The 24,805-nt window shown below is 31.7% G+C and overlaps 1 protein-coding gene and 1 non-coding gene across 4 annotated transcripts; both read left to right on the top strand.

Annotated features, from left to right (window-relative positions):
• The first annotated feature begins 331 nt into the window (after positions 1–331).
• On the top strand, positions 332–12,102 carry LOC117684303 (perlucin-like protein). Of its 3 annotated transcripts, none has more exons than XM_066066593.1 (4): positions 332–431; positions 545–596; positions 1,417–1,590; positions 11,800–12,051. In XM_066066593.1, exons 1-4 carry the CDS (start codon positions 342–344, stop codon positions 12,033–12,035), a joined length of 552 nt encoding a protein of 183 aa, XP_065922665.1. In that variant the 5' UTR covers positions 332–341; the 3' UTR covers positions 12,036–12,051. The 3 variants fall into 3 exon arrangements, with proteins under 3 accessions (XP_065922665.1, XP_034311764.2, XP_034311766.2); XM_034455873.2 differs by lacking the exon at positions 11,800–12,051 and adding an exon at positions 1,789–2,055; XM_034455875.2 differs by lacking the exons at positions 332–431; positions 545–596; positions 1,417–1,590 and adding exons at positions 8,263–8,309; positions 10,793–10,966 and having other exon boundaries at positions 11,800–12,102.
• A 4,396-nt stretch (positions 12,103–16,498) lies between these two features.
• LOC105332405 (uncharacterized) lies at positions 16,499–17,771 on the top strand. The gene is made up of 3 exons (XR_010707804.1): positions 16,499–16,562; positions 17,231–17,398; positions 17,570–17,771. It is a non-coding gene; the product is annotated as an uncharacterized protein (transcript).
• The last annotated feature ends 7,034 nt before the right edge of the window (positions 17,772–24,805 follow it).

The raw sequence follows: 24,805 nt of genomic DNA, 5'->3' as shown, positions 1-24,805 counted from the left end.
TATTTAAGATAGATTTGTATTTTCAATGATATATTTTCTTTCTAAATCCCCACTTGGATGGCTATTAAGCTTGTTTGAAATTATGTGCCATAATTCATAGAAATATGATTTTTTTTTACAATCGTAATCGTGAATGAAAGACGATTCTTTTCCAGTGTTTTTCAAACCCTTTCTTTTTCTATTGATGCAACCATATGTCATGAATATGAATGATAAAACCATTTTGTTTAGATAGTTTCAGACAATATGGTGCAGAAATTAAAAGATTTTTTTTATGAATGTAAAATCGATTTAATGGCTTAGTTATTAAATCGAGACGATAAAACCTTATCTATTAATAAATGTGGCCAAAATTTTATGTCGCATTTAGCTATATAAATGAACAAGGATCATATATGGACTCAGTTAAACAATTGAGGAAGACTTTTGATGTGAGTATTAGAGTTAGTTTTTCTCAAAGAGCTTTACTAAGTGAATGGCTTATTCTGAAATAATTTATCTATGATGTCTATGCAATAGGATTGAAATCTCTTTTTTATTTCAGCTCATAATGCAGCGGTTTTTGTGTCTAGTGTTGCTGTCAGTCCTTTATGTAGGTATGTCAATCTCTTTTTACCAATGCTTCTAAAACATAATCATTCTTATCAATGTCTATTTGAGAAAGAAATGAAGGTTGATTTTCAACTTGGTTTCCTAGACTAAATATGTGGGATGGTTCATATTTGAAGTAATCAGAAATCTTTAAAAGATTGATAAGAAAGATTGATACTTGTTTTGTTCTCAAACACTCTCCATCTGAATAGTTATGATAACTAGAGAAGTGTTGAAGAAAAAAAGTATACTTTGAGATTGGAGAAATAAAATATGTAAAAGAAATGACACTTCTGTGATTTTTTCTTTACAGTTTTTATGTTATTTGCTGATAGAGCATTCATTCAAACATCATTCTATTTCATTTGAGGGTTTTCCCGAACGTTTTCGTCATATTATCTTAGACATACTCTAAAGTTAAATCACAAAACCAAGCATATAAATAAACAAAAATCATTGTTGACATAGTTTGGAATAAGTAACATGTATTTCATCTTCCCTGTAAATATAGCTCAAAAATTGAATTATAACTGAATTAAAGCTTGAAGGAAAATTCAGATTGTCAAGTCTATAATTTGCCCATAAATATTTCCCATTTAAATATGCACTGTTCTGTATTCCTCTAATATAGCTATAAAAAAGAACAACGTTCTATATGTTCTGAGAACTAATTATTGCCCTAATGACTCATCGAGTAAATATATGTGTAATATCAATTAAGAAAGTTTAATGCTTGTCATGGAAGACCATTTACATTCGAAGGTGCCTAAATTTATACTTGTTTAAAGCTACATATATCAATAACGACTTACATTTTATGCACAGCAATGACATCTGGATACAGGTACTGCCAAAGGTACGAAATCCTACATCAAAACCCAAGAGTGAGGACCTGGGAGGATGCATACAATGAATGTAGAAGGAAAGGCATGTCGCTGTTGAAAGTTGACAACATGGCAGAAGACGCCTTCCTCCGAACATTCGTAGATAGAGAAAACCGTGAGTTGTGTTTTATTACCAATCTTTTTAAAATTAAAATGTGTCCATAAAAATTTATCTGTATCAAAAGGGATTTTAAAATCAAATGATTGCCAATGTCTACATGTAGGTACAATATTAAAAGTGCTTTTATAATTAAGAGATGTAAAAAATGTATGCATTTGATGTAATTAAAATTGCAATGAATTTAAATTTCAGCTGGATATAACTCCGATGGATGGTTCATTGGTGGTAAATATAGCAATGGCCGATGGACTTGGTCGGATGGATCACCAATGATCTATCAGAATTTCCCTGGAGGCAACGGATTTACTTCCATGGCTCAAGGAGTAACCAACTACGCCTTCATCATGAAGAGAGGTTATGAATGGGGATACGTGTCTCCTCTTGGGACCCAAAGAATGGGTTATATTTGTGAAAGTACTCGCTGTTGAACTTAAATTAAATCGTAATACAATATCGACATTGCACAGTTCTTGTTTTATTGTTTTGAAGTACATTTTATAAATTACAATATGTACATTTGTATTCATTAGAAGTTCAGTTTGACAGGAATAGATAATATCTTCAATGAATTTTTAATCTGTAGTTTACATTAGAATACAATTTTACAATTAAATTTCCTTGAAATATATTCTTCTTTCGAACTGATGAGGCAATTACTTTACAATATACATGTACATTGAGGATGCTCTGAAACAGATAATATGCAAAAATATTTCTTTTATTGGCTTAAGGATGATAGATGTCAACAAAAAATCTGTCAGATATACCTTAAACATTTAAATAATATTTTCGGTCATAAACTCTCTATTAAAAAAAATCAATTTAGTTTTTTTTTCAATTTGAACAATTTTCTACCTATTTATAACGCGATCATTGTCTACATGAGGTGTATACAGACTGAAAATGGCAACGACCATTCCGCCCTCATAGATTTTCTTGTTGTACGGGCAATATGATTAATATAAGTGATTTGTTTTTGTAAGGGCAAAATGATTAATATAAGTGTTATTTTTGTTGTAAGGGCAAAATGATTAATATATGTATTATTCTTGTTTTAAGGGCAATGATCAATATACGTGTTATTCTTGTTGTACGAGCAAAATGATTAATATAAGTGTTATTTTTGTTGTAAGGGCAAAATGATTAATAGAAGTGTTATTTTTGTCGTACGGGCAAAATGATTAATATAAGTATTATTCTTTTTGTAAGGGCAATGATCAATATACGTGTTATTCTTGATGTACGGGCAAAATGATTAATATACGTGTTATTCTTGTTGTGGTTTTTTTTTTTTACAGTGCCTGTAGAGCTGAGGAAGCAGCAAGGACTGGAAATATCCAAGAACTCTATAAAATTACAAAAATGATGTCTGGAAAATTTACCAACAATTCAAGTGTTGTGAAAGACCATCATGGCAACATTCTTTCCAAGGACAGCGACATCATGAAAAGGTGGGCAGAACATTTTAGATCAGTTTTGAACAGAGGAGACCCATGCCAACCACCAGACATTGACAACGAAAATGTAACAGAACTTGACATTAGTGTGGTGGAAATAAGCCTAATGGAAATACAGAAAGCAATCAGGAAAATGAAAGACAACAAGGCTGCAGGAGTAGATGACATCCCAGCAGAATTACTAAAAGCAGACATTGAAGCAACATCTATTGTTATGCACAACCTTTTCCAAGATATTTGGAGAACCACCAAGATACCATCAGATTGAAAAAGTGGAATTATTATAAAACTTCCAAAAAAAGGAGATAAAACAGAATGCAACAACTGGAGGGGAATCACACTTTTACCAACAATAAGTAAAGTTTTTACCAGAGTTCTCTTGGACAGAGTAAAACACCAAGTTGATGCACAACTTAGAAAGGAGCAAGCAGGATTCAGACCAGGTAGATCATGCTGTGACCAAATCTTTGTATTACGAAACATCATAGAACAGTCAATAGAGTGGCAGTCCTCTTTATACCTCAACTTTGTTGACTTCGAGAAGGCCTTCGACAGTGTACATCGGGAAAGTTTATGGAAACTCCTAAGACTGTACGGACTACCACTGAAGATCATTAACATCATTAGAATACTACATGAAGGATTTCAGTGTAGTGTGATGGTTGACAAAGGCCAAACCGAGTGGTTCCCAGTAACATCAGGGCTGAAACAAGGCTGTATGCTATCACCTCTACTCTTTTTAGTGGCCATAGACTGGGTCATGAGAGAATCCACCAGAGACCAGAATAACGGCATTAGATGGAATATGGGAAACAAACTGGATGACCTAGATTATGCCGATGACCTATGCCTTATCTCTTCCACTCATCAGCATATTCAGGAAAAAACAACCAAACTGCACACAACATCTACAAGCCTAGGACTTAACATCAATTTAAAGAAGACCAAAATAATGAGAATAAATGCACGGAACAAGAACTCCGTACAAGTAAATGGAGAGCCTTTGGAAGATGTAGACACCTTTACATACCTGGGCAGCATTATAACAACATCAGGAGGTACGGACGAGGATATTACATCAAGAATTAATAAAGCCCGTCATGTGTTTGCCATCTTAAAACCAGTATGGACATCCTCCTATATGACCACAAGAACAAAACTCAGGATTTTCAACAGCAATGTAAAATCATTATTGCTATATGGCTCAGAATGCTGGAAGCTCCGGAAAGACCTCACAAAGAAACTGAGAGTATTCGTAAACCGATGCTTACGGTCCATATTCAAGATCAGATGGCCAAAAGTAATATCTAATAACGAACTCAGAGATATGGCAGGTCAAGAAGACATATCCGTGGAAATCGCTAGAAGGAAGTGGAGATGGATCGGCCATGTGCTCAGAAAAGACCAGCACGACATTACCAGAGAAAGCATCTTCTGGACAGCTGATGGGAAAAGGAAAAGGGGTAGGCCTAAAACAACATGGCGAAGAACAGCAGAGAGTGAGTTGAAAAAGATAGAGCTAACATGGAAAACAGTGGTGGCAAAAGCAAAGAATCGGACTGGGTGGAGAGACTGTGTGGCTGCCTTATGTGCCACCTGGCATGAAGAGGCCTAAGTAAGTAAGTAAGTATTCTTGTTGTACTTGCAAAATGATTAATATAAGTGTTGCTGAAGGAGCAAAATGATTAATATAAGTGTTATTCTTGTTGTAGGGACAAAATGATCAATATAAGTGTTATTCTTGTTGTACGGGCAAAATGATTAATATAAGTGTTATTTTTGATGTACGGGCAAAATGATTAATATAAGTGTTATTTCTTGTTGTACGGGCAAAATGATTAATATAAGTATTATTCTTGTTGTACGGGCAAAATGATTAATATAAGTGTTATTCTTGTTGTACGGGCAAAATGATTAAAATAAATGTTATTCTTGTTGTAAGGGCGATATGATCAATATAATTGTTATTGTTTTAAAACGGCGGATACTGTGCAATTTTGCAGACTTTGTATGCTCATTTCGATAATTACAAACCAAATTTTCTTACTGTCAAAGCTATTATAAAGTCATGAATGAAAATATGTCCTTTTTCAATTCTGATTACCGTCATATTGGATTTCAATTTTGATTGTTATAATTGAGGGTACTCAATACGTATATAAGGTCAAGTTAACTTTTCGTGCTTTCCTGCATTTAGTTTTTTTTCACCAGAACACATAACATACATGTAGGATGCAACTTGTTTTTAGAAATGCAATTAAAATGTGTATATTATGTATGAAATAAAATATCCTGTCATCACTTCTTGATCAATACTAACCTAATCATATTCAAATGTTAATCAACAATATTCTTTAGTCAAAATAACTTTTGTGGTTATATAACACAAAAGTTGATAATTTACAACTTTGTTGTGTAATCATTGTACAAGAATCAGTTTCAGCATTGTTTTAATTTAATGAGGGAACAAACTTTCGTTTGATATAATTCTAATCAAAAATATCAATCAATGTTCTATAAAAAAGAACAAAGTAGTGACATACCAGAAACTATAAACCAAGTGCACAAAAATGTTTGATTTAAAGTGGAAGGCTACATCGTCACAGCATATCTGACATCCGTTTGAAACGCCATTTTGTTTAGGATTTACAACATTATGTCGTGGTACAAATAAACTATACACCGTTTAATTCAACTCTTGTAACAAGGGAAGTGATATAGAAATGAAATAACCAGAACGCTAAGAAAACACATCAATTTTCTTCGTGGTCAAGGCTTTCAAATAACATTAATTATCAGCTGTTTTGTACGGAAAGCGTGAAATCTACATAAATATACTGTTTCCCTGCCATTGGCAATACATTTTTGTCATGTCATCTGCAACAGACGATCATGCATATGTGACGGATTATTGATAAAGGTAAGCTGATATAATATTTTCACTTTAACTATATACATATATGTATGATGAATATAAAACTAAAGTAACGTAGTACGATCTCTTGAATTGATCCTAACTCCTCAAATGTAAAATATTAGTAAAAGACTTGCATTGAAAGTAAGACATTAAACTAATATATTTAATGAAAATAGATATAGCGAGGTAGCAATAACAATGCAAGGACGGATTTGCAAGCCAAATGAGAGTACGACAGAAAATTGAAAAAGAGCATGTTTATATTACCACACGTTCATATGTATCACTATAAACATCTAATGTTTGTATTTATAACCGTATGGTTGTTGTTTATACATGTAATTGCTATTGTATATAAAAGTTAAAGACAATTTAACTACTAACATTTTGTTTTAAAGAAATAGAATTTAATATATATGTAACGCATCCATAAAAAATATAATTTTTCAGATTCAAACATTATCAAGATTAGTACTACTAACCTTAATTATATCAACATAGTAACATGTAGCATAAGCTTGTTCCTTTCATAATTTTAATATTTACTTCGTTATTTTATCAATTATAAAATTGGACCCAAGATATTTGAGACCATACAAACTAAAGAAAGACAAATCTTATACAGGATCGTTCATACCAAGATGTTTGCAATGAATTAGTATTTCTTTTAATTTTTCAGTGTAGTTAAATTCCTTCTCTTTCTCTTATTCACTACCGAATATTGTTTATATTTTCAGATTTTTGTGGGATTTTGTCATGCTGTTTGCCTTAAAAGAAATTCTTTATATTTTATTTACATATTAATGTGGATTCCAATAAAAATCATACAAACTTCATCCATGGTTATTTTGTTTTTCAGTTCTAAACTTTATAACATTTCACTTTCATAAGAATTTTTTGACAGAAATTTTAATATATTTGACAAAAAAGGGGTTATCTGGAACCAGACTGATATCTTTAAAATTCTCTAAAAAATAGAGTATTGTATTTTGAGGTTTATTATTGTTGAATACTGTGCCTAGTATAAGTAACAAGTGCATGCAACAAAAATCCCCAATACTCATTTTGTGCAGAGATTCACTTTAAGCTAACTTCTGCGTTTCACCTGATCTAGACTATTTTTATGAAAAACAGAAATGGGTCAAATGGACCAAGTGAAATGAACACTTTAAAGATATTGCTAATATGGATGAAACCGAATTAAGCTATGTTTTTGTCATATAACGATACAATACATAATTGAAAACTAGGAAGGGCGAGGGATCTTATTCGAGCAATGGAAATTCTGTATATGTAAAAGAGTCCGAAACATCTATTGAATTGATAACACGTTTTTCTACAGTTAATTATGATGTAACTAAATGTCGCTGCTTGCATGCTGATTTTTTTGTGTTTGTAACATTTGCCATCAGGATGTATTATAAAAAATCACAGCAAGTGTTTTTTCCCCAATCCTATGCTACATGTAATGTAGCAGATACAAAGTAATGAATGAAAAGTGATTTTGCCTACATAATTTGAGGCAAAATTATTCAAAAAAGATTAATGACTACATTTATACTAATTGTTGGAATACTAATTGAAACTCGTTTATATGCAGGACAAATCGGGGTAATAAACCCCAATTAATTAATAAGGACGACCAGATTTGTATGACACTCGTAGCTATATAAATTTACACTGGTCAAATATGTATTTAGTTGTATTGCTGATAAGGAAGGTCAAAATTGTAAGTAAATTTGGTACTTTTTGCAAAATAGAATTCTATTGATTTGTTTTTATAAAGATTTTTTTCATTCAATTTTTAGATTAAAATGCCTTTTTTGCGAAACGCAATGTGTCATAAATTTACGCAAAATTAACAAGCATTCTGAGAGTATTGCATAAGCAATACACGTCCCCTACCGGTTTGTGGAAATTGTGAAAACAGTGCACTGTTATGCAGAATATCGAACCCGAACATTAAAAAATTGGAATCTAAAAAAAATAATTTTCTCGATAATATGTCAACCAGACGCTACAAAACTGTAAACTTGATCTGTAGTTTGACATTTTGAAGCTGTTCAGCAAATTTCATACTATTTCTCAAACGCATAAAGAAAAAAAGTCTGGAAAACTGAAGTGGGACAGACAGACGGACGGACAGACGGACGGACAAACAGACGGACAGACGGACTGACGGATGCAGAGGAAAGCTATAGTCCCCTTCGGTGAAAACCGGTAGGGGACTTAAAAGCATTTGCTGAGAACTTATTGCAGTGGGATTGAAATTTCTTTTATATTTTAGATTGAAATGCAGAAGTTTTTGTGCGTGGTATTACTGTCGATCCTTTGTGCAGGTATGTTACAAGTTTTTTGAGTTTTTAAAACAGAAACATAGATAACAAAGTACATTTTAAAATGTATTATGTTGATTTATTTTTCAGTCTGATAGCTTCTTAAACTAAAAATGGGAAATGATTCCTATTTCTGTAAATGCTTTCAATGAAATCAATTAGAATGTTTTATTGCGTGGACCCTGAGGTCCACGCAGAAAATATATAAGCGAGGTTAAACAGGATGCTATGGGGAAAATGCAACCTGCGCATGAGCTAGCCTGGTGCCTGTGCGTAATGGGTAGCTCAGGGAACCAGGCTAGCACACGTTTATCTGAATCGGGATCGGGATTCCGTGCCATATGTTCAAAGGCGCTGTAATTGTAAAGTTGTCGGTAAACAGTACAGAAACAAAGTATTCCTTTTAAAGAAATGCCGGCATGTGATATGAACTGTCAGTATTATGTAATAAGTTAATGTTATGCCGAAACTTCAACATGCATCAAAAAGCATAATTTGCAATGTATTGTTGTTTTCCGAATACACATGCAACTTAACTTTACCTTTATAGTAGGCGAGGCTAGAGTACTTACCGATTAAAACTTTTTATGCATTTAAGTATGATTGAATAATTATGTCACCGTATAAAAGTTTAAATCTCAAGAAAAATGCATTAAAATATGAAATTTTTAATTTACACAGAGCTGTTCCTGCATAGTTAACGAAGTAGTGCGAATCGTAATGTGTGAGCAAATGGTAGAATTCACCGAATGCCTGATACTATAAATGCAAACTTCATTAATAGATAGATCATGATTATTTAGGAAGTATGAAGCCTTTTAATTCTGAGATAAAAAGTCAGGGCTATACATACATGTATATATACGTAAACAACGTACACATTTAGTGGTTAAAAGCAGGAGGCTAGAGTGGGTGGAATCTCTGATAATTTTATCATGTTTTCGTTGGAAACACATGCATATGGTCCACGTATTGTAGTCCTTTTTTAAAGGACAGCAACTTGTATGTTAATATCAAAGCAGTGATATGAGACGCCTCTAATCTAAAAAGTAATAATATCAAAAAACATTGTAAACAAAATAAACTGGATAAAAAACGGGTCGTGTTTACAAACCAATTATCTTAGAAAGTTAGACTTTCGCCTTTTTACAACAGTAGGATCGGCTTCCTTTCAAAGTTAGAAATATATAAAGTAAATAAGATAAGATCATGGGCAAATAACAACAGCAAAGCAAACTGCATCATGGAAATGTTTAGAAAAGGGTACCGTTTGGTTTCGTCCCCCGAATAATTAGGTTTATTCAACCTGCATGTTCTGCATCAATTGTAAACAAAGCAAACCAGAAATATTAGTGAACAAAATACACAGGTTTATTTTTGTTTTTCAAAACAGTATGACCTCTTTTTATAGCGATGTCGAAGTCGTAATATAATCAAAGCCGCCTTGACGTGAGGGGCATTATGAGGCTATATAACGGAGTACCCTTTTGTGTCGTTTGATTTTAAAACAAAATTTGCTAATCATTTGTCCCTTGAAATATGGCTAAACAGACTGGGACAACTACTGCAATGTTTTCTATTATTCACATACTTAGTATAACCACCGTTTAAAAGCGTTCACAAAATTTGATGTAAAATTGGACCAAGCAGATTTAACATCAAAAACAATTTTTATATAGATTTTCAAATGTAAAGGAAACACGCTTAAACAAAACGATGGTATTCGGATGCACTTTTTATCAAGTGTACTATATTGTACATGTAGTAGCTTCCAATCATACTTCTCTGATTTCTTTCTATACACAATTTTTGGTACTATTAGCTAAATGAAAATACCCCAAAATATTTAGTTTGCCATTATCTGGAACGATTTTTAACCATGTTTATGAAGAAACTTTAAAGTTCAATCATTAAACAGAAAAGCGCCGACATTCATCAGGAACATTCGGAGAAAAAATCGTTTTTATGATCCTTTTTAAAGATTCACTCAAATGAGACAGTTTAAAAAAAATTCGGGCAATCAAGCCTGCATCAATTTTTTTGTATAGCTGCAGTTTTCCATCTTCTTTTAAACAGCTATAAAATCAACATTAGATTCGCAATGGGAAATAAGTCATGTTTTGGACGACAATAAACCATTGCTAGAAAATACATGTTTTTCTATGATATCAAAAGACAAATTTGTTACACTTTCTTTTTGAAAGATCAAATGCTTTTAATTTTGCTTATGTACATGTAGCATATAACATTGCCGTTATTTATATTATCACATTTTAACTTAGATTAATTAGATTAATTAGATTCGCAATGGGAAATAAGTCATTTTTTTGACGACAATAAACCATTGCTAGAAAATACATGTTTTTCTATGATATCAAAAGACAAATTTGTTACACTTTCTTTTTGAAAGATCAAATGCTTTTAATTTTGCTTATGTACATGTAGCATATAACATTGCCGTTATTTATATCATCACATTTTAACAGCGATGGTATCTGGTAGGAAGTATTGTCAAAACTACCTCATCAAACGTCAAAACAGGAGAGTGAGTAACTGGGAGGATGCAAAGTTTCAATGTGAAAGGAAAGGCATGTCGCTGGTGAAAATTGACAACATGGAAGAGGACGCCTTCTTGCGATCCTTCTTAGAGAGAGAAAACCGTGAGTCATTAAAGATTACCTTTAAATTTTGATATTTGATTTTCAATGCATTTCAATTAGAAATGTAAATTTAAATATTTGCAAAAGATATGTACATAAAATACTGCAAAGGTTATATTAAATCCAAGAACTGAGGCCCTGACAGGAATTAATATCTTTTTATGTATTTGAAATTAAACAATACGTAAATTCGCATGAAAAATATTTCTTTAGCTGTATTAGAATAATTACATTGTACGGGCATTTCTTTTCTTACATAAACTATTGTGGTCTTTTGACAAGAATTCCTTCATATAAATGATGTTGTATAATATTTAAAGATCGAATTTACGCCATCAAACTCTACGATGGGCTATGTATCAGGAATCCAAATATTAAAAAGTGCATTCAAGCAATTTTAAACTGGATCTATCATTTGATCGGATAGTGTGCCCTTGATTCTAAACACTACCGCTGTAAAAACGGCGCTTTGTAATTAATGACGGCGAACCAGTCATGTTTAACTCTGGCGTAGGATCACAAAGGACAGCAAAGAAACTATCTTAATTGGTTGTACCATTTATAATCTGATAATTTTCAAAGTATTCATGAATAAACTCCCTTGAACAGCAATGAATACATGACATCGAATTTAACTATTGTTTTGTCAGCGGGGATGATTTGTGCTTAAGTCTAAATACTATTTCAATTTCGTTTACCAAAGTAACTGATTGAAATCAGCTCCCAAAAATGTTTGCCAGCGTCCAGATAAAAAGTTGAAAGTGATTTAAAAATTGTAAATAGAATGTCTGTACATCTTTAAGATGCTACTTTAAAAAATGTATTAATTTTAGCTGGATATAATGCTGATGGATGGTTCATTGGTGGTAAATATAGCAATGGCCGATGGACTTGGTCGGATGGATCACCAATGGTCTATCAAAACTTTCCAGGAAGTAACCGGTTTAATGCGAGGGCTCAAGAAGTAACCAACTACGCCTTCATTATGAAGAGAGGTTATCAATGGGGATACGTATCTCCTTTTGGGACCCAAAGAATGGGTTATATTTGTGAAAGTACCCGCTGTTGAACCTGAATTAAAACATTTCAAAATAATGGCAGTGTACATTTTTGTTCTATTTCAATTGTGCATTTGTTACGCAAAAAATATCATACTACTGTTATAAAAATTACATCGTTTTTAAGAAGGAAATGACGTGTGTCCATGTCATTTAAGACAAACCTCATATGTTAATTTAATTAACTATTATTTACATTCGGTAACTTGTAAGTCATTATTTCATAAATTGTGAAACTACATTTATCAGAAAGCAAGTGTCATAGTTTCAAATTTTGAACCGTAGTTTACAAATGGTAAACTCTGCTTTGGAATTGGAAATAATCGTTTTAGTGCTAAATATATTTTTACTTCTGAAACAAACATTATCACGTGAATAATATCATTTAAATATGTGAAATAACGTCTTTTTCTGTAGTTTACGTCTTGTAAACTATAGGTAACAGCCAATAAACCTAGATTATCGACCGTAAAACTATGTTCAGCTCATATTTGTTAATTGTGTCATACATGTCGGTGATTATAAGTAGAATAGTTTCCCTTTGCATAACAATTCAGTCTACCTTTGAATTTCTTTAATCCGTTACTAGGTTAATAAGAAAACCAGTAAACAAAAACAGCCAATTTTAACTCAATTAATACGTTACTCTAAATAATAAAGCTGTTGCGCACACAAACTGATATGTTCACTACAGATGTTTGATCTAAAATATTGTTTCTGCCACTTTTTTTGACAATTTTAAAGAAAATTAGAATATCTGTCAATTAAGTATGATTAAAATCGACGGTTGGAAACAATCTCAGATTTCATCATTGAAATGGTATTTGTTTTACCAAAACAAAAACAAAAATCTCAGAGTAACAAAACCGATTTTTTCATACAGAGTTCCTGGATGACAAATACTGGTATCGTTTGCCATTCAGAAGTACTCAGAACAGCTTGCACAGTATTTTAATATTATATTTTTATTTTTTATTTGAATGAATGTTATATCTTTGATTTCCCAAACATAAAGCAAAATGTGATAGCAACAGAATCATTGGACAGAGAAAGAAATTTGGAGAAAACCACCAGATGTTCATACACATTAAGTGATAGGTAATTTATAAAACAATGCACATTGTATCATAACTGTGTCTAATTCGTGCACAGCTGTCGACTGACTATGAAGAATTTAATTACTGAAGTACTGAAAGCCGGGCTCTTTTGGGTTGTCTTTATGCATATTGTGTAGTAAAGACTGAAATCTCTCTCTCTCTCTCTCTCTCTCTCTCTCTCTCTCTCTCTCTCTCCTGCTTTTAATGTCGGCAAAGCGTCAGAGAGCGACCAAATTTTGTCAGCGGCTATAAACAAAAGTATGTCTGTCTAGTAGAAAAAAGTTCAACAGTTGCTTCCTTGAATTTTGCAACAAGCGTTATATATTCAAATCCCATTTTTTCAACGCGCAGCAAAGTAGTTCATGGAAATTCATGCGCAGTGTAAGTGTCCAAAATGCATTGCCTTTTTTTTTTAAAAACACGTTATTAGTAAATTTAAAGTTGTGCTATTTATAGTAACATTGGCGATTTGCCTGCATACGGCCAGGACTCAGCTTTTTTTCAGCAGAGCCCGGCTAAAACACAAGTTTATTGTAACCAGGAAAAGCAACTAATTTAGCTTACACCTAACAACATTTTTACGTGTTTACTGTGTTTGATAGATTAATTTGAAAATAACGAACAATTGTGAAATTTTGTAACTGATATGCCTTTTGTATAAAGCATAAAATAAAACAATACCGATTAAAACAAATGATGGAATGTCAAAACATCAAATTGCTATATTACTGCACTTGCTTAGTATGATTGACAACATTGTTTTTTTAAATTAATACCAATTAGTCTTCAAGTCCTCAGCGTACTTTCTAAAGAAAAAAACCCCACTTTAAATGGTCAAAACGGTCGATGAAAAAAGAACCAGAGACGATGTGGTATTTGTGTTTGGATTAGTAATACGACAGGTTGTATTTACGGTAGATTTGCTGTTTATTTTGTTCTAAAGACTGTTTAGAATATCAAGCAATTTGAAGACAATGTTATTTTTACATATTTTTCTTCCATTGAAGAAAAAACACTATTTTCGTCGGCAAGCAAAAACGATCCGAATGCTCTAGGTTGGTTTCAATTAAACCGGAGAGTTCGTAATATTAAGCAAAGGTCAAGATACCAGGTCACAACAAGATCAGGCCAGGTCCAATACATTGATCTTAACTACCTGATAATAAAATGGAGATCAGTTACCCTGAGGCAAAACAAATAAAAATGTTCGTTTCATATAATGATATGATATAATATTATAAGTAATGCTATTCAAATTAAAGAAAATGTTTTTGTAGATTTTATATTTGAATATATGTAAATCACTATTTTCACAATTTACATTCAATAATCAATTATTTTGTGTAACAAAAAAGCTGGAAACAGATGTTTGAAACTTATCAACAAAAGAGAATGCAAAAATTCATTTATTCCAGGAACATCAAATTGCTATATTACTGCACTTGCTTAGTATGATTGACAACATTGTTTTTTTAAATTAATACCAATTAGTCTTCAAGTCCTCAGCGTACTTTCTAAAGAAAAAAAACCCCACTTTAAATGGTCAAAACGGTCGATGAAAAAAGAACCAGAGACGATGTGGTATTTGTGTTTGGATTAGTAATACGACAGGTTGTATTTACGGTAGATTTGCTGTTTATTTTGTTCTAAAGACTGTTTAGAATATCAAGCAATTTGAAGACAATGTTATTTTTACATATTTTTCTTCCATTGAAGAAAAAACACTATTTTCGTCGGCAAGCAAAAACGATCCGAATGCTCTAGGTTGGTTTCAATTAAACCGGAGAGTTCGTAATATTAAGCAAAGGTCAAGATACCAGGTCACAACAAGATCAGGCCAGGTCCAATACATTGATCTTAACTACCTGATAATAAAATGGAGATCAGTTACCCTGAGGCAAAACAAATAAAAATGTTCGTTTCATATAATGATATGATATAATATTATAAGTAATGCTATTCAAATTAAAGAAAATGTTTTTGTAGATTTTATATTTGAATATATGTAAATCACTATTTTCACAATTTACATTCAATAATCAATTATTTTGTGTAACAAAAAAGCTGGAAACAGATGTTTGAAACTTATCAACAAAAGAGAATGCAAAAATTCATTTATTCCAGGAACATCAAATTGCTATATTACTGCACTTGCTTAGTATGATTGACAACATTGTTTTTTTAAATTAATACCAATTAGTCTTCAAGTCCTCAGCGTACTTTCTAAAGAAAAAAAACCCCACTTTAAATGGTCAAAACGGTCGATGAAAAAAGAACCAGAGACGATGTGGTATTTGTGTTTGGATTAGTAATACGACAGGTTGTATTTACGGTAGATTTGCTGTTTATTTTGTTCTAAAGACTGTTTAGAATATCAAGCAATTTGAAGACAATGTTATTTTTACATATTTTTCTTCCATTGAAGAAAAAACACTATTTTCGTCGGCAAGCAAAAACGATCCGAATGCTCTAGGTTGGTTTCAATTCAACCGGAGAGTTCGTAATATTAAGCAAAGGTCAAGATACCAGGTCACAACAAGATCAGGCCAGGTCCAATACATTGATCTTAACTACCTGATAATAAAATGGAGATCAGTTACCCTGAGGCAAAACAAATAAAAATGTTCGTTTCATATAATGATATGATATAATATTATAAGTAATGCTATTCAAATTAAAGAAAATGTTTTTGTAGATTTTATATTTGAATATATGTAAATCACTATTTTCACAATTTACATTCAATAATCAATTATTTTGTGTAACAAAAAAGCTGGAAACAGATGTTTGAAACTTATCAACAAAAGAGAATGCAAAAATTCATTTATTCCAGGAATTGGTTATTCATAAAACCTATTAACAAATTGGTGAGGTTGCATCCTTCATATTAATTAGATAAATGTGATTTGGTGAACTTGACTTCATTTAAAGTTAAACATTTAATTCGTTCGAATTACTGATTTTCTCTAGTTTTGAAATGCAAGGTCAATTAATACATATCATTGATAATGATGAATTTCGTGTCCTAATTTAAAAACATAAGGTCAAATTGATAAATAACATAAACTATGATGTATTTTGGGTACTGTGAAAATTGGTGTGTATAAAAGAGACTGGTCATGGAACTATTTGACAGAACTGTGGTTTAAATCATATATAATATCAGATAGTAGTACTGTAAGTATCAAAGTTTATATCTAATTAATTGAACTCCGTGTCTGAATTGTTAATAAAACATCAGAAGAGTTTTTCTTCATATTATGAATTATTAGAATAAAGCATGCCTTGAGCCTTACATTAAGCGAAGTCGGAAACGAAATCAAGGTTCTACCAATTTATATTCTTAAATCGGTTATTTCATATTTTTTAAATTTCAGTTTGTACAGTATACGAGTATGAAAAATTATTTGTGTCTGGCGATTTTATTGGTTTCTGTTTTTGGTAAGACCACTTTCATTATTGAGTCTATTAATCATTGTATATTTTAAAAGCATTGTTTAAAGGGGGATGGTCACGAGTTTGGTTCAAAATTGTTCTTCGATTTTTATGTTTACAATGCTTCAGTAAGGCATTTTAATCGGCAACTAAAATTTGAGTGTCATTTGTTGAGTTATAAGTGTGTTACAGAGCTTACAATTATTCGCTATGTAAAACAAATTAAAGCTTTTGTTTACTTTTTGAATGTTGAAGTGAAAATTCCAGTTTTAGACCTCAAATGAATCGGTTAATCGTTAGGAACTGTTTATTAATGCTTAAAACGAATAAGAAGATAGACAATCTGCTTGAAAAAGATTTTTTCAAAAACTCATCGACTGGCGCCTAAATTTTATTTGATCATTTGAAATGCATTCTTCAACATTGTAAATAATGAAAACAGAAAAATAAAATTTGACCAAAATCCTGACCATGTCGCTTTAAAGAACAATACTCTTCGGTCTACAATTGTCAGAAAAGCATATTACTAGAGATAAAAATATTTAAAGATACTACTTGAGTTTTATTATTGGAATATTGGTACTTCTTTTTCAAAAAATGTCTTAATTTGTTTTTAAAATGAATAAAGACAATTGTAATTTAATGGGAATTGAGGTTGTTACTTTTTCCATCAGATATGGTTATTGCTAGACAATATTGCCAAAAATATGTTATCAAAAAGCATGCTTTTAAATCCTGGAAGAATGCCAAGAAGGAATGTGAAAGAATAGGAATGCATCTGGTAAAGGTAAACCACGGGGCAGAGGACGGCTTCTTACGAACATTCCTTAGGAGAGAGAACCGTGAGTAAAATCAAAATAATTATATATATATATATATATATATATATATATATATATATATATATATATATATATATATATATATATATATATATATATATATATATGGTTTTAATCCAACAAATACTGATTTTTTTAAATGCAACAATTCTTAATTTTAATATCCTTAAGCCGGATTTCTTGCTGATGGATGGTACATTGGGGGCAAGTATAGCCAAGGCAGTTGGAGGTGGTTGGACGAGTCACCGATGACCTATCAAAATTTTCCAGGTGCCAAAAGGTTTTCCTGGAATGCTCAAGATGTCACTAATTACGCCTTTATCATGCAGGGCACGTACCAGTGGGGGTATGTCTCTCCTTTTGGGACACAGAAATTGGGTTACATATGTGAAAGCACAAAATGTTAAAATTGTAACTGAATAAAAAGTTATACATTCGATTTCCTGTTTCAGAGGTTTATACCAACCTGATGTATAGAGAGATGACAAGTTTACATATCATTATTGCATACTTAAAAAAGTATCAACAAGATTGTAATACGCATGTAAGAATTTTAGGTAGTGTAAAATTCGGTATTTGATGGTTAGAAAACAAGATTCAAACAAAAGTTAGTCATCTCCCCTGTGATTGAAAATGTTAATGAGAAATCAAACATTTAAAATGTTTTTTTAAAGATTGAAAATTGAATCAACAAAGAAAGATGATATAACTTAAAATTCTGAACAAAAAGATATGGAATCAAGATTTTTTCTTATTGTTTAATACGAGAATATCGATCTATAAGAGTGAAGAAATTTGATTTCGTTGCTATTTTGAGTTGTGCTATAGAGGATGGATGGTCAATATATTACCCAACAAACTTTCAAATATTATATATATTATATATACCCCATCACTTAGTTAAAAAAGTTGGAAATAGTTTAGCTTTCAAATTTGAACATTTTCCTATATCACTATACAAAGCTGTTTGTCTATAGGGGGTAAATATAGTGTATAAATGGTCAAGACTATCCATGTCTCTTAAGCGTGTTTACTGTTAACAGTCTGTTGTTCGTCTATGCAGTAAACAGACAACAATGTAACTGGTCAGTAAAAAACAAGATTTTCTTATTATCAATAAAGTTATCCACATTCTACATTTATAAACTGTCTTCGATCTATGACTGAAATAAGAAGCCACATTACTTATTGGCATCATGCTTTAGGGATTGCAAAATAGTTCAAGGACTTAGATTAAACGCGAAACGCTGACATTTCACACATATTTGGCAAAGATCTATCAAACTGAAGGCCGTGAGGAATTAGTTTTAAGTTATAATTTCTACTCCGATTTCATTGCATAATTTTAGGGTACAACTGTATCAGCACACCTGTTAAAATAATGCATTGATTTTGTGATCTGGTGAGCTTGAAAGCTTGAATTGATATTGAACGATTATAAGTATCATAGAAATAAAATAAACTAGGCTCTCGTTCCTATAGCTACATAATTTAGTCTTTAAAAAAATCTTCTTTTCAGTAAAAAATATTATGGATATAATATATTCTATGAACTTAGTACTCCAGAACTTACTTCCATGTCAAACAAGAAAATAGAGAGAACCATTGTTTTAGTACTTCTCTGACGACCGGAAGTAACGTCAATTCAAGCAAAATACGTTTAAATATCTGTATACAAAAGTTTATTATCCAACCAAAATTTGTTTGTCAATGTTTCTATCTTTTTTGAGATCTCGAGTAGACGATGTTTATTGTCTTGAAACAGTAACTTACGGAAGTGCTCAATGAAACGAAAAGTATTTCTTGAACATTTGCCCATTAAACATTATTATTTATCAAGTTAACTAATTAAAACTCTTTAAGAAAACAGTTAAACTAATAAACAATTTTATTTGTTTGAACCTTTCCAGTGAGGACCAGAAATGATGGCTGACAAAATAAAACACGTTAAGCATATCGTCTATCAAATGCCTATCATCCATTTAAAGTTGTGTCTTGGCAACCTTTAACTTCAACTACAAAATATTAGTTTAAAAAACACTACTTTAGATATTTGAGATATCACAAAGGAAGCAGAACTTTTTTGTTTATTTAACATTGCAAATATGACCTATATAAGGATTTATACTAGTATATTTATTCTTTTGAAAATAACAAGAATATAAAAATAGTTTAGAGTGCTCCGGTGGAGACCGGAAATTACGCCGATCAACAAAAAATAATTTAAACACATTTACATGCATAGGTCTATCATCCCATAAAATTTAGTTGCTCAAGTTGTTACCGGTATTGAAATCTCGTGGAGTCATTTATTTTTTTTGGTCATTGGACAGGAAACCGCCAAACAGAAGTGCTCAATGAAAGGAAAAGTTAGTATGTCTTGAAAATTTGACAAATCTATTGATTGTCGATTTAACTAAAATTGTCAAAGAAAAAAGTTACACTTATAATTATCTTGATTTTTTTAACTTTCCTGGTGAGGACTGGAAGTGACGGTCGACAAAATGAAAGCGGTTAAACACATCTTTAAGTTCTCTTAAATGTCTTTCATCCATGTAAGTATCGCTTCTTGATTACTTACAGTTTCTTAGATCTTACGTTCACATTTTTTACAAAAGTTATCTGAAATATTTGAGATATCTCACTGGAAGAATTTTTTTTGTTTATTTAACATTGGATATATGACATATATAAGAATTTATATTAATATTTCAATTGTATGAAAAATGAATTAAATGCGTAAAATACTTTTGAAGTGCTTCCGATGACGACCGGAAGTTACGAGGAACAAAACAAAACAATTTAAACAAATCTAAACTAATAGTATATCATCCAAAAAAGAATGGATGCGGAAGTCTTTATCTTGAGATCTCGATGTCACAAGCTTTTTGTCGCAGGACAGGGAACGGACCACCGAATATTAATTTTGGGAAAATGAAAACCATCGAGATATTATCATTCTCTATCATTCCTGACATTCTTAGAAACCATCTAGCCATCTCTGAGATATCCTGCCGACAAAAAAAGTGGGGAAATAATAATCAAAAAGTTGTTGCTATAGCAACAAAAAGGTATTCTGCTCTTATACATGAATATGTATGCGTGAAGAAATCTGTGAGAAATTGAGGTTTTCTATATAAAAAAAATCATAGATATGATATTTCTGTGAATGAAATTTTCATTGATTCTTTCTTGAAGAAGAATGAAAATGGAAAAAAAAACCACACACACAAAACAAACACAAAAGGAAACAAAAGCAATTTTTTTTATACTTCCTGTAATGACAGTAAGTAACACTGATTCTAAAAACACATGTCAAACATATCTAAATACAAATGTCGTTTTTACAATTGAGTTTGATTGTTCCAGTCTCAGTCATACATGTATCGGGTATTTCGTTGAGACAACGTTTTTTGTCTCGGGACCGGAAACTGACATTCAGGACTGATCAATGAAAATAAAAGTTTGGACTTCTTGTATATTGACCTAATGTATGGGTTTTTTTAAAGCGGACTTCCTCAGACAGTAAAAAAACCCACAGTAAACTCGATTAAATACTTGATTTGTTTTTACCCTTCTAGTCACAACCGGAAGTGACGGTTGACAAAATGAAACCAGTTAAACACATTTTCAGTCAAATGCTAACCTTCGATAAAAAATTTGTGTCTTGATTTTTTCTTTTTTTTTTTTACAATTTCTGAGATATCGCGGGTAAAAATATGAAAGAGAGAGACACCTGGGATATATGAGATATCTCAATCAAAGTAAAATTTGCTTGTTTATTTAACATTGTATAGATGGCGTTTTTCTTTAAAGTGAGAGTTCTATATAAGAATATAGGAAAATGCCAAAATTTAAAAGGTTGAATAAATGGATCTTTTTTTACCAAATAAAAGCTTATAGCTCAAGACTTAAAACCAATGAATCTTTACTGACATCAGAATACTCGGTAGAAACCAAGACACACCATGGTTCAGTGGTCATGACATTGTACCCAATATCACTAAGGACTATAATGAGATTGATGACAATGTTGGTGATTTACCATCATTGCCCCATCCTATCCACATTCAAAGAGTCAAACTGTATTATACCTGTGTTAATATAAAACAAGAGGCCCGTGGGGCCACATCACTCACCTGAGCAACAATGGGCGTTCAAAAGATATTGTGCCATATGGTCCCTCGGTAGAATAACAAAAAATAAATATTGTAAAGTATTCGAATTTTACACCTATTTTTGCATACACGTAATCTTTGACATTGTACCTTCATTAAATACTATTTTTTACCAGAATAAGAAAATCCTAAGCAAGATATAAAACTAAACATTTGGTAAGGGTACACTGTTAAGTTGTAAACTTCTAATTCCCTATATTTTTTGTTCTGCCCCCCCCCCCCCCCCCCACTTTGTAAAGCGATCAAAATATATGAGAGCATATAGGTACATTTTTTTTCATCAACTACTTACTAGTTAGTGTATTTAAAAAAATATATAATAGTTATTGTTTTTTATTTTAAAAATCCTACATGTATAGATGTGAAGAAGAAAATTGATGATGATTGATTAATTAAATGACTGTTATTTACTTCGCGTACAAACCAGGATAATTTTCCGCTTTGATATTTTCTTAGGAATAGCGATAATTAATTTATCCCCGCAACAGAAATGTGTCAGAACTATGGAAACTGTTTTAAAGATGTCGTTTTATTTTATTTGTGTCTGAAAAACTATCAAAATTGATGTAGATTTCACATTATATATATATATATGTGTGTGTGTGTGTGTGTGTGTGTATGTATAAAGAGGGGGCCCCAGAGAGTAGGTATATACAGACTATCATTCTTTTATTTTGTTTGTACAAGTATTTAACATACTCTAATTCATATAGAATTTCTAATGTTCAACCAAAATTTCAGCGTCAATCGTAGAATGATAAGCAAGATACAGAGTTCACAGTTCGCCTAGGTTTGAGTCATATTTTGTTCACATGAGTTTATTACATTCAGCTTAAGATTTTTAACTTGGTATTTCCTATTCAGCATTTAAAATGGAAAAACGAATGGCCTAAGATTTTCAATTCTTTTATTCACTCAAGACCAGTTCACTGGTATTTGTGGTTCAAAATCAGTTTATACAAATGTATACAAACACAGTCAAGGATCACATGTACAGAAGGAGTAATAATGACGAAAAAAGTTTAAGTTTACAATTCAAAAAGTTGTTAAAGTTGGTTTCTGGAAGAACAGGCTTTGAAAATTTTCTTAATAAATATTGACAATTTTTTACTTTTTTAAAGCGCTAAGCATAGCTCAGCGCTTTAATGTCGTTAGACTTCTACTTCCGTTGCAACGAATAACCGCCCCCTATGAGCAGAAGTTTACATCATTTAAACTGGTTAGGGTACCAGTTTCAGGAGCTGCACGGGCTAGTACGGGCTACTGTGAATTTGATGTACAGGGCTTACATACATCATTGCATCAAGGAAATATATTGCGTATACAGAAACTAAAATGTTATATACATATATCTTTTATATACAAACAGAAGCTGGATTAGCGCTTTTCAGTACTATCAGTACTTTGATTAATCTTTAGTTTTTAAGATATGTGTACAAACATAGAATTGTGAGCAAATCTCTGTATCTTGCTTATAATTCGAAGCTTAACACTCAAATATGGTTAGTAGATAGAAATTGTAAACAATTAAACACAAGAAACATGCACTATAACAAATAAAGAACACAATTTATTTTTTCGAAATGAATCATATATATACATGTATATACCTACATATTTCCGTCAGCGATATCAAGCTCTATTTAAACTGAATAAACTCGAGAAAATACCGAGCATCTCAATAAATCCTATTGCATTAATCTACCATTACGCAAAAGATAATGCCGAATTACCGATAGAATGAATTAATTGTATTTCAGTACTTTTTTGATACATCAGATTTTGCTTAATTTGCGCGGGTAAACAGTTAACTGTTTGATTTACCGAAGTCTCTGTTTGATTGGATACGTAAAAATCACGAAATACAAACGATAGTTCCCAGGTTACAAGGCATAAATAATGAAAACGAAACGAAAATCAGAACAAGCTAACACCAACGTCATGTGTGAAAACTGTCAACGCATTGGAATATTTAGCCTTAATTTACTTCACAAAATCGGCACCAATATATTTTGCATGTTTCAAAAATTTTCCTTCAAACGCGAACTGTTGCACAACAAGCAAATTCATCATAGTCAGATCGACCCTTTTTCGTATAATGTCATGGCTGCTTTAAACAAAGAACCTCGTTTTAGAAGTATGGAATACGAGTGTTGGTAAAATGGGTATGCAAACCCGGGCTGTGGCAAAATAAAAGCCGGGGCAGATCGGCAATCGTTAATTCCAAATACGCATTATTTTGCAGCAATATTTACAGCAAATACAAATATACTGGTCATCAAATGTCCTGAAATTTTAATGATATTGGCAGATTAATAACTGCCAATCTTTTGTTTTGCCCAGGCCAAGTCTTGCCTACCCATTTTACCGGATGCCGAACCCGAAGCTGAAACACGCCTTTCCTTTATTATTATTTTCGTAATAACTCAGATTTGAAACAGAATTAGCACCTAATTTTTGCAATTTATATTTTCCTTCCCACTAGGATAATTTATGCTAAACTACGTTGAATTGGATTCAGTAGTTCTTGAGAAGAAGATTTTTAAAAATGCACACCCCCCCCCTTTTTTTTTTTTTTAAAGTTTCAAGGTTTTCTCCGCTTTGAATACAGATCGGACTTTTATTTCTGCAATTTATATTCACCCTCCCATAAGGATGCTTTGTGTCAAATTTAATTGAAATTGGATAAGCGGTTTTAGAGAAGAAGTTCAAAATGTAAAAAGTTTACAGACGGACAGACAGACGGACGGACGGACAGACGGACGACGGACAAAATGTGATCAGAATAGCTCACTTGAGCTTTCAGCTCAGGTGAGCTAAATACGATGTTTCAAAGTTATTTCTGATTTGTATTACATATGCAAAATGTGTGCAATATTTTTATGATGGATTTTAATTGTTTTTTAATTGACAGATTTATCATTTTAAGAATTTGTATTTGTAACACGTTTGCCCGTGAAATAAAACAATTTTTGTTGAACTAATAATGAATTAGATAAATGTTACGTTCATTAGAATAATTACCTATTTAACGATGCCCTATAACAAAATCACGCATTATTGACCTTGATAATGATAAAGGCCAATGGTTGTTTTTACTTATAATATCGTCATCTGTTACAAGGTGTCTAAATTTCTGAAGTAAACTTTTCATCAATCCAAGGTTGGAATGAAAGCTATCGAAATGTTAGTTAGATCTCTAGGCTATTTTCATAGTATAAAAGAGACA

Source organism: Magallana gigas, chromosome 7, assembly GCF_963853765.1.
Source record: "Magallana gigas chromosome 7, xbMagGiga1.1, whole genome shotgun sequence".
NCBI classification, from domain to species: Eukaryota; Metazoa; Mollusca; class Bivalvia; order Ostreida; family Ostreidae; genus Magallana; species Magallana gigas.
The sequence above is the reverse complement of the archived record's forward strand: the minus strand, read 5'-3'. Positions and strand labels throughout refer to the sequence as shown.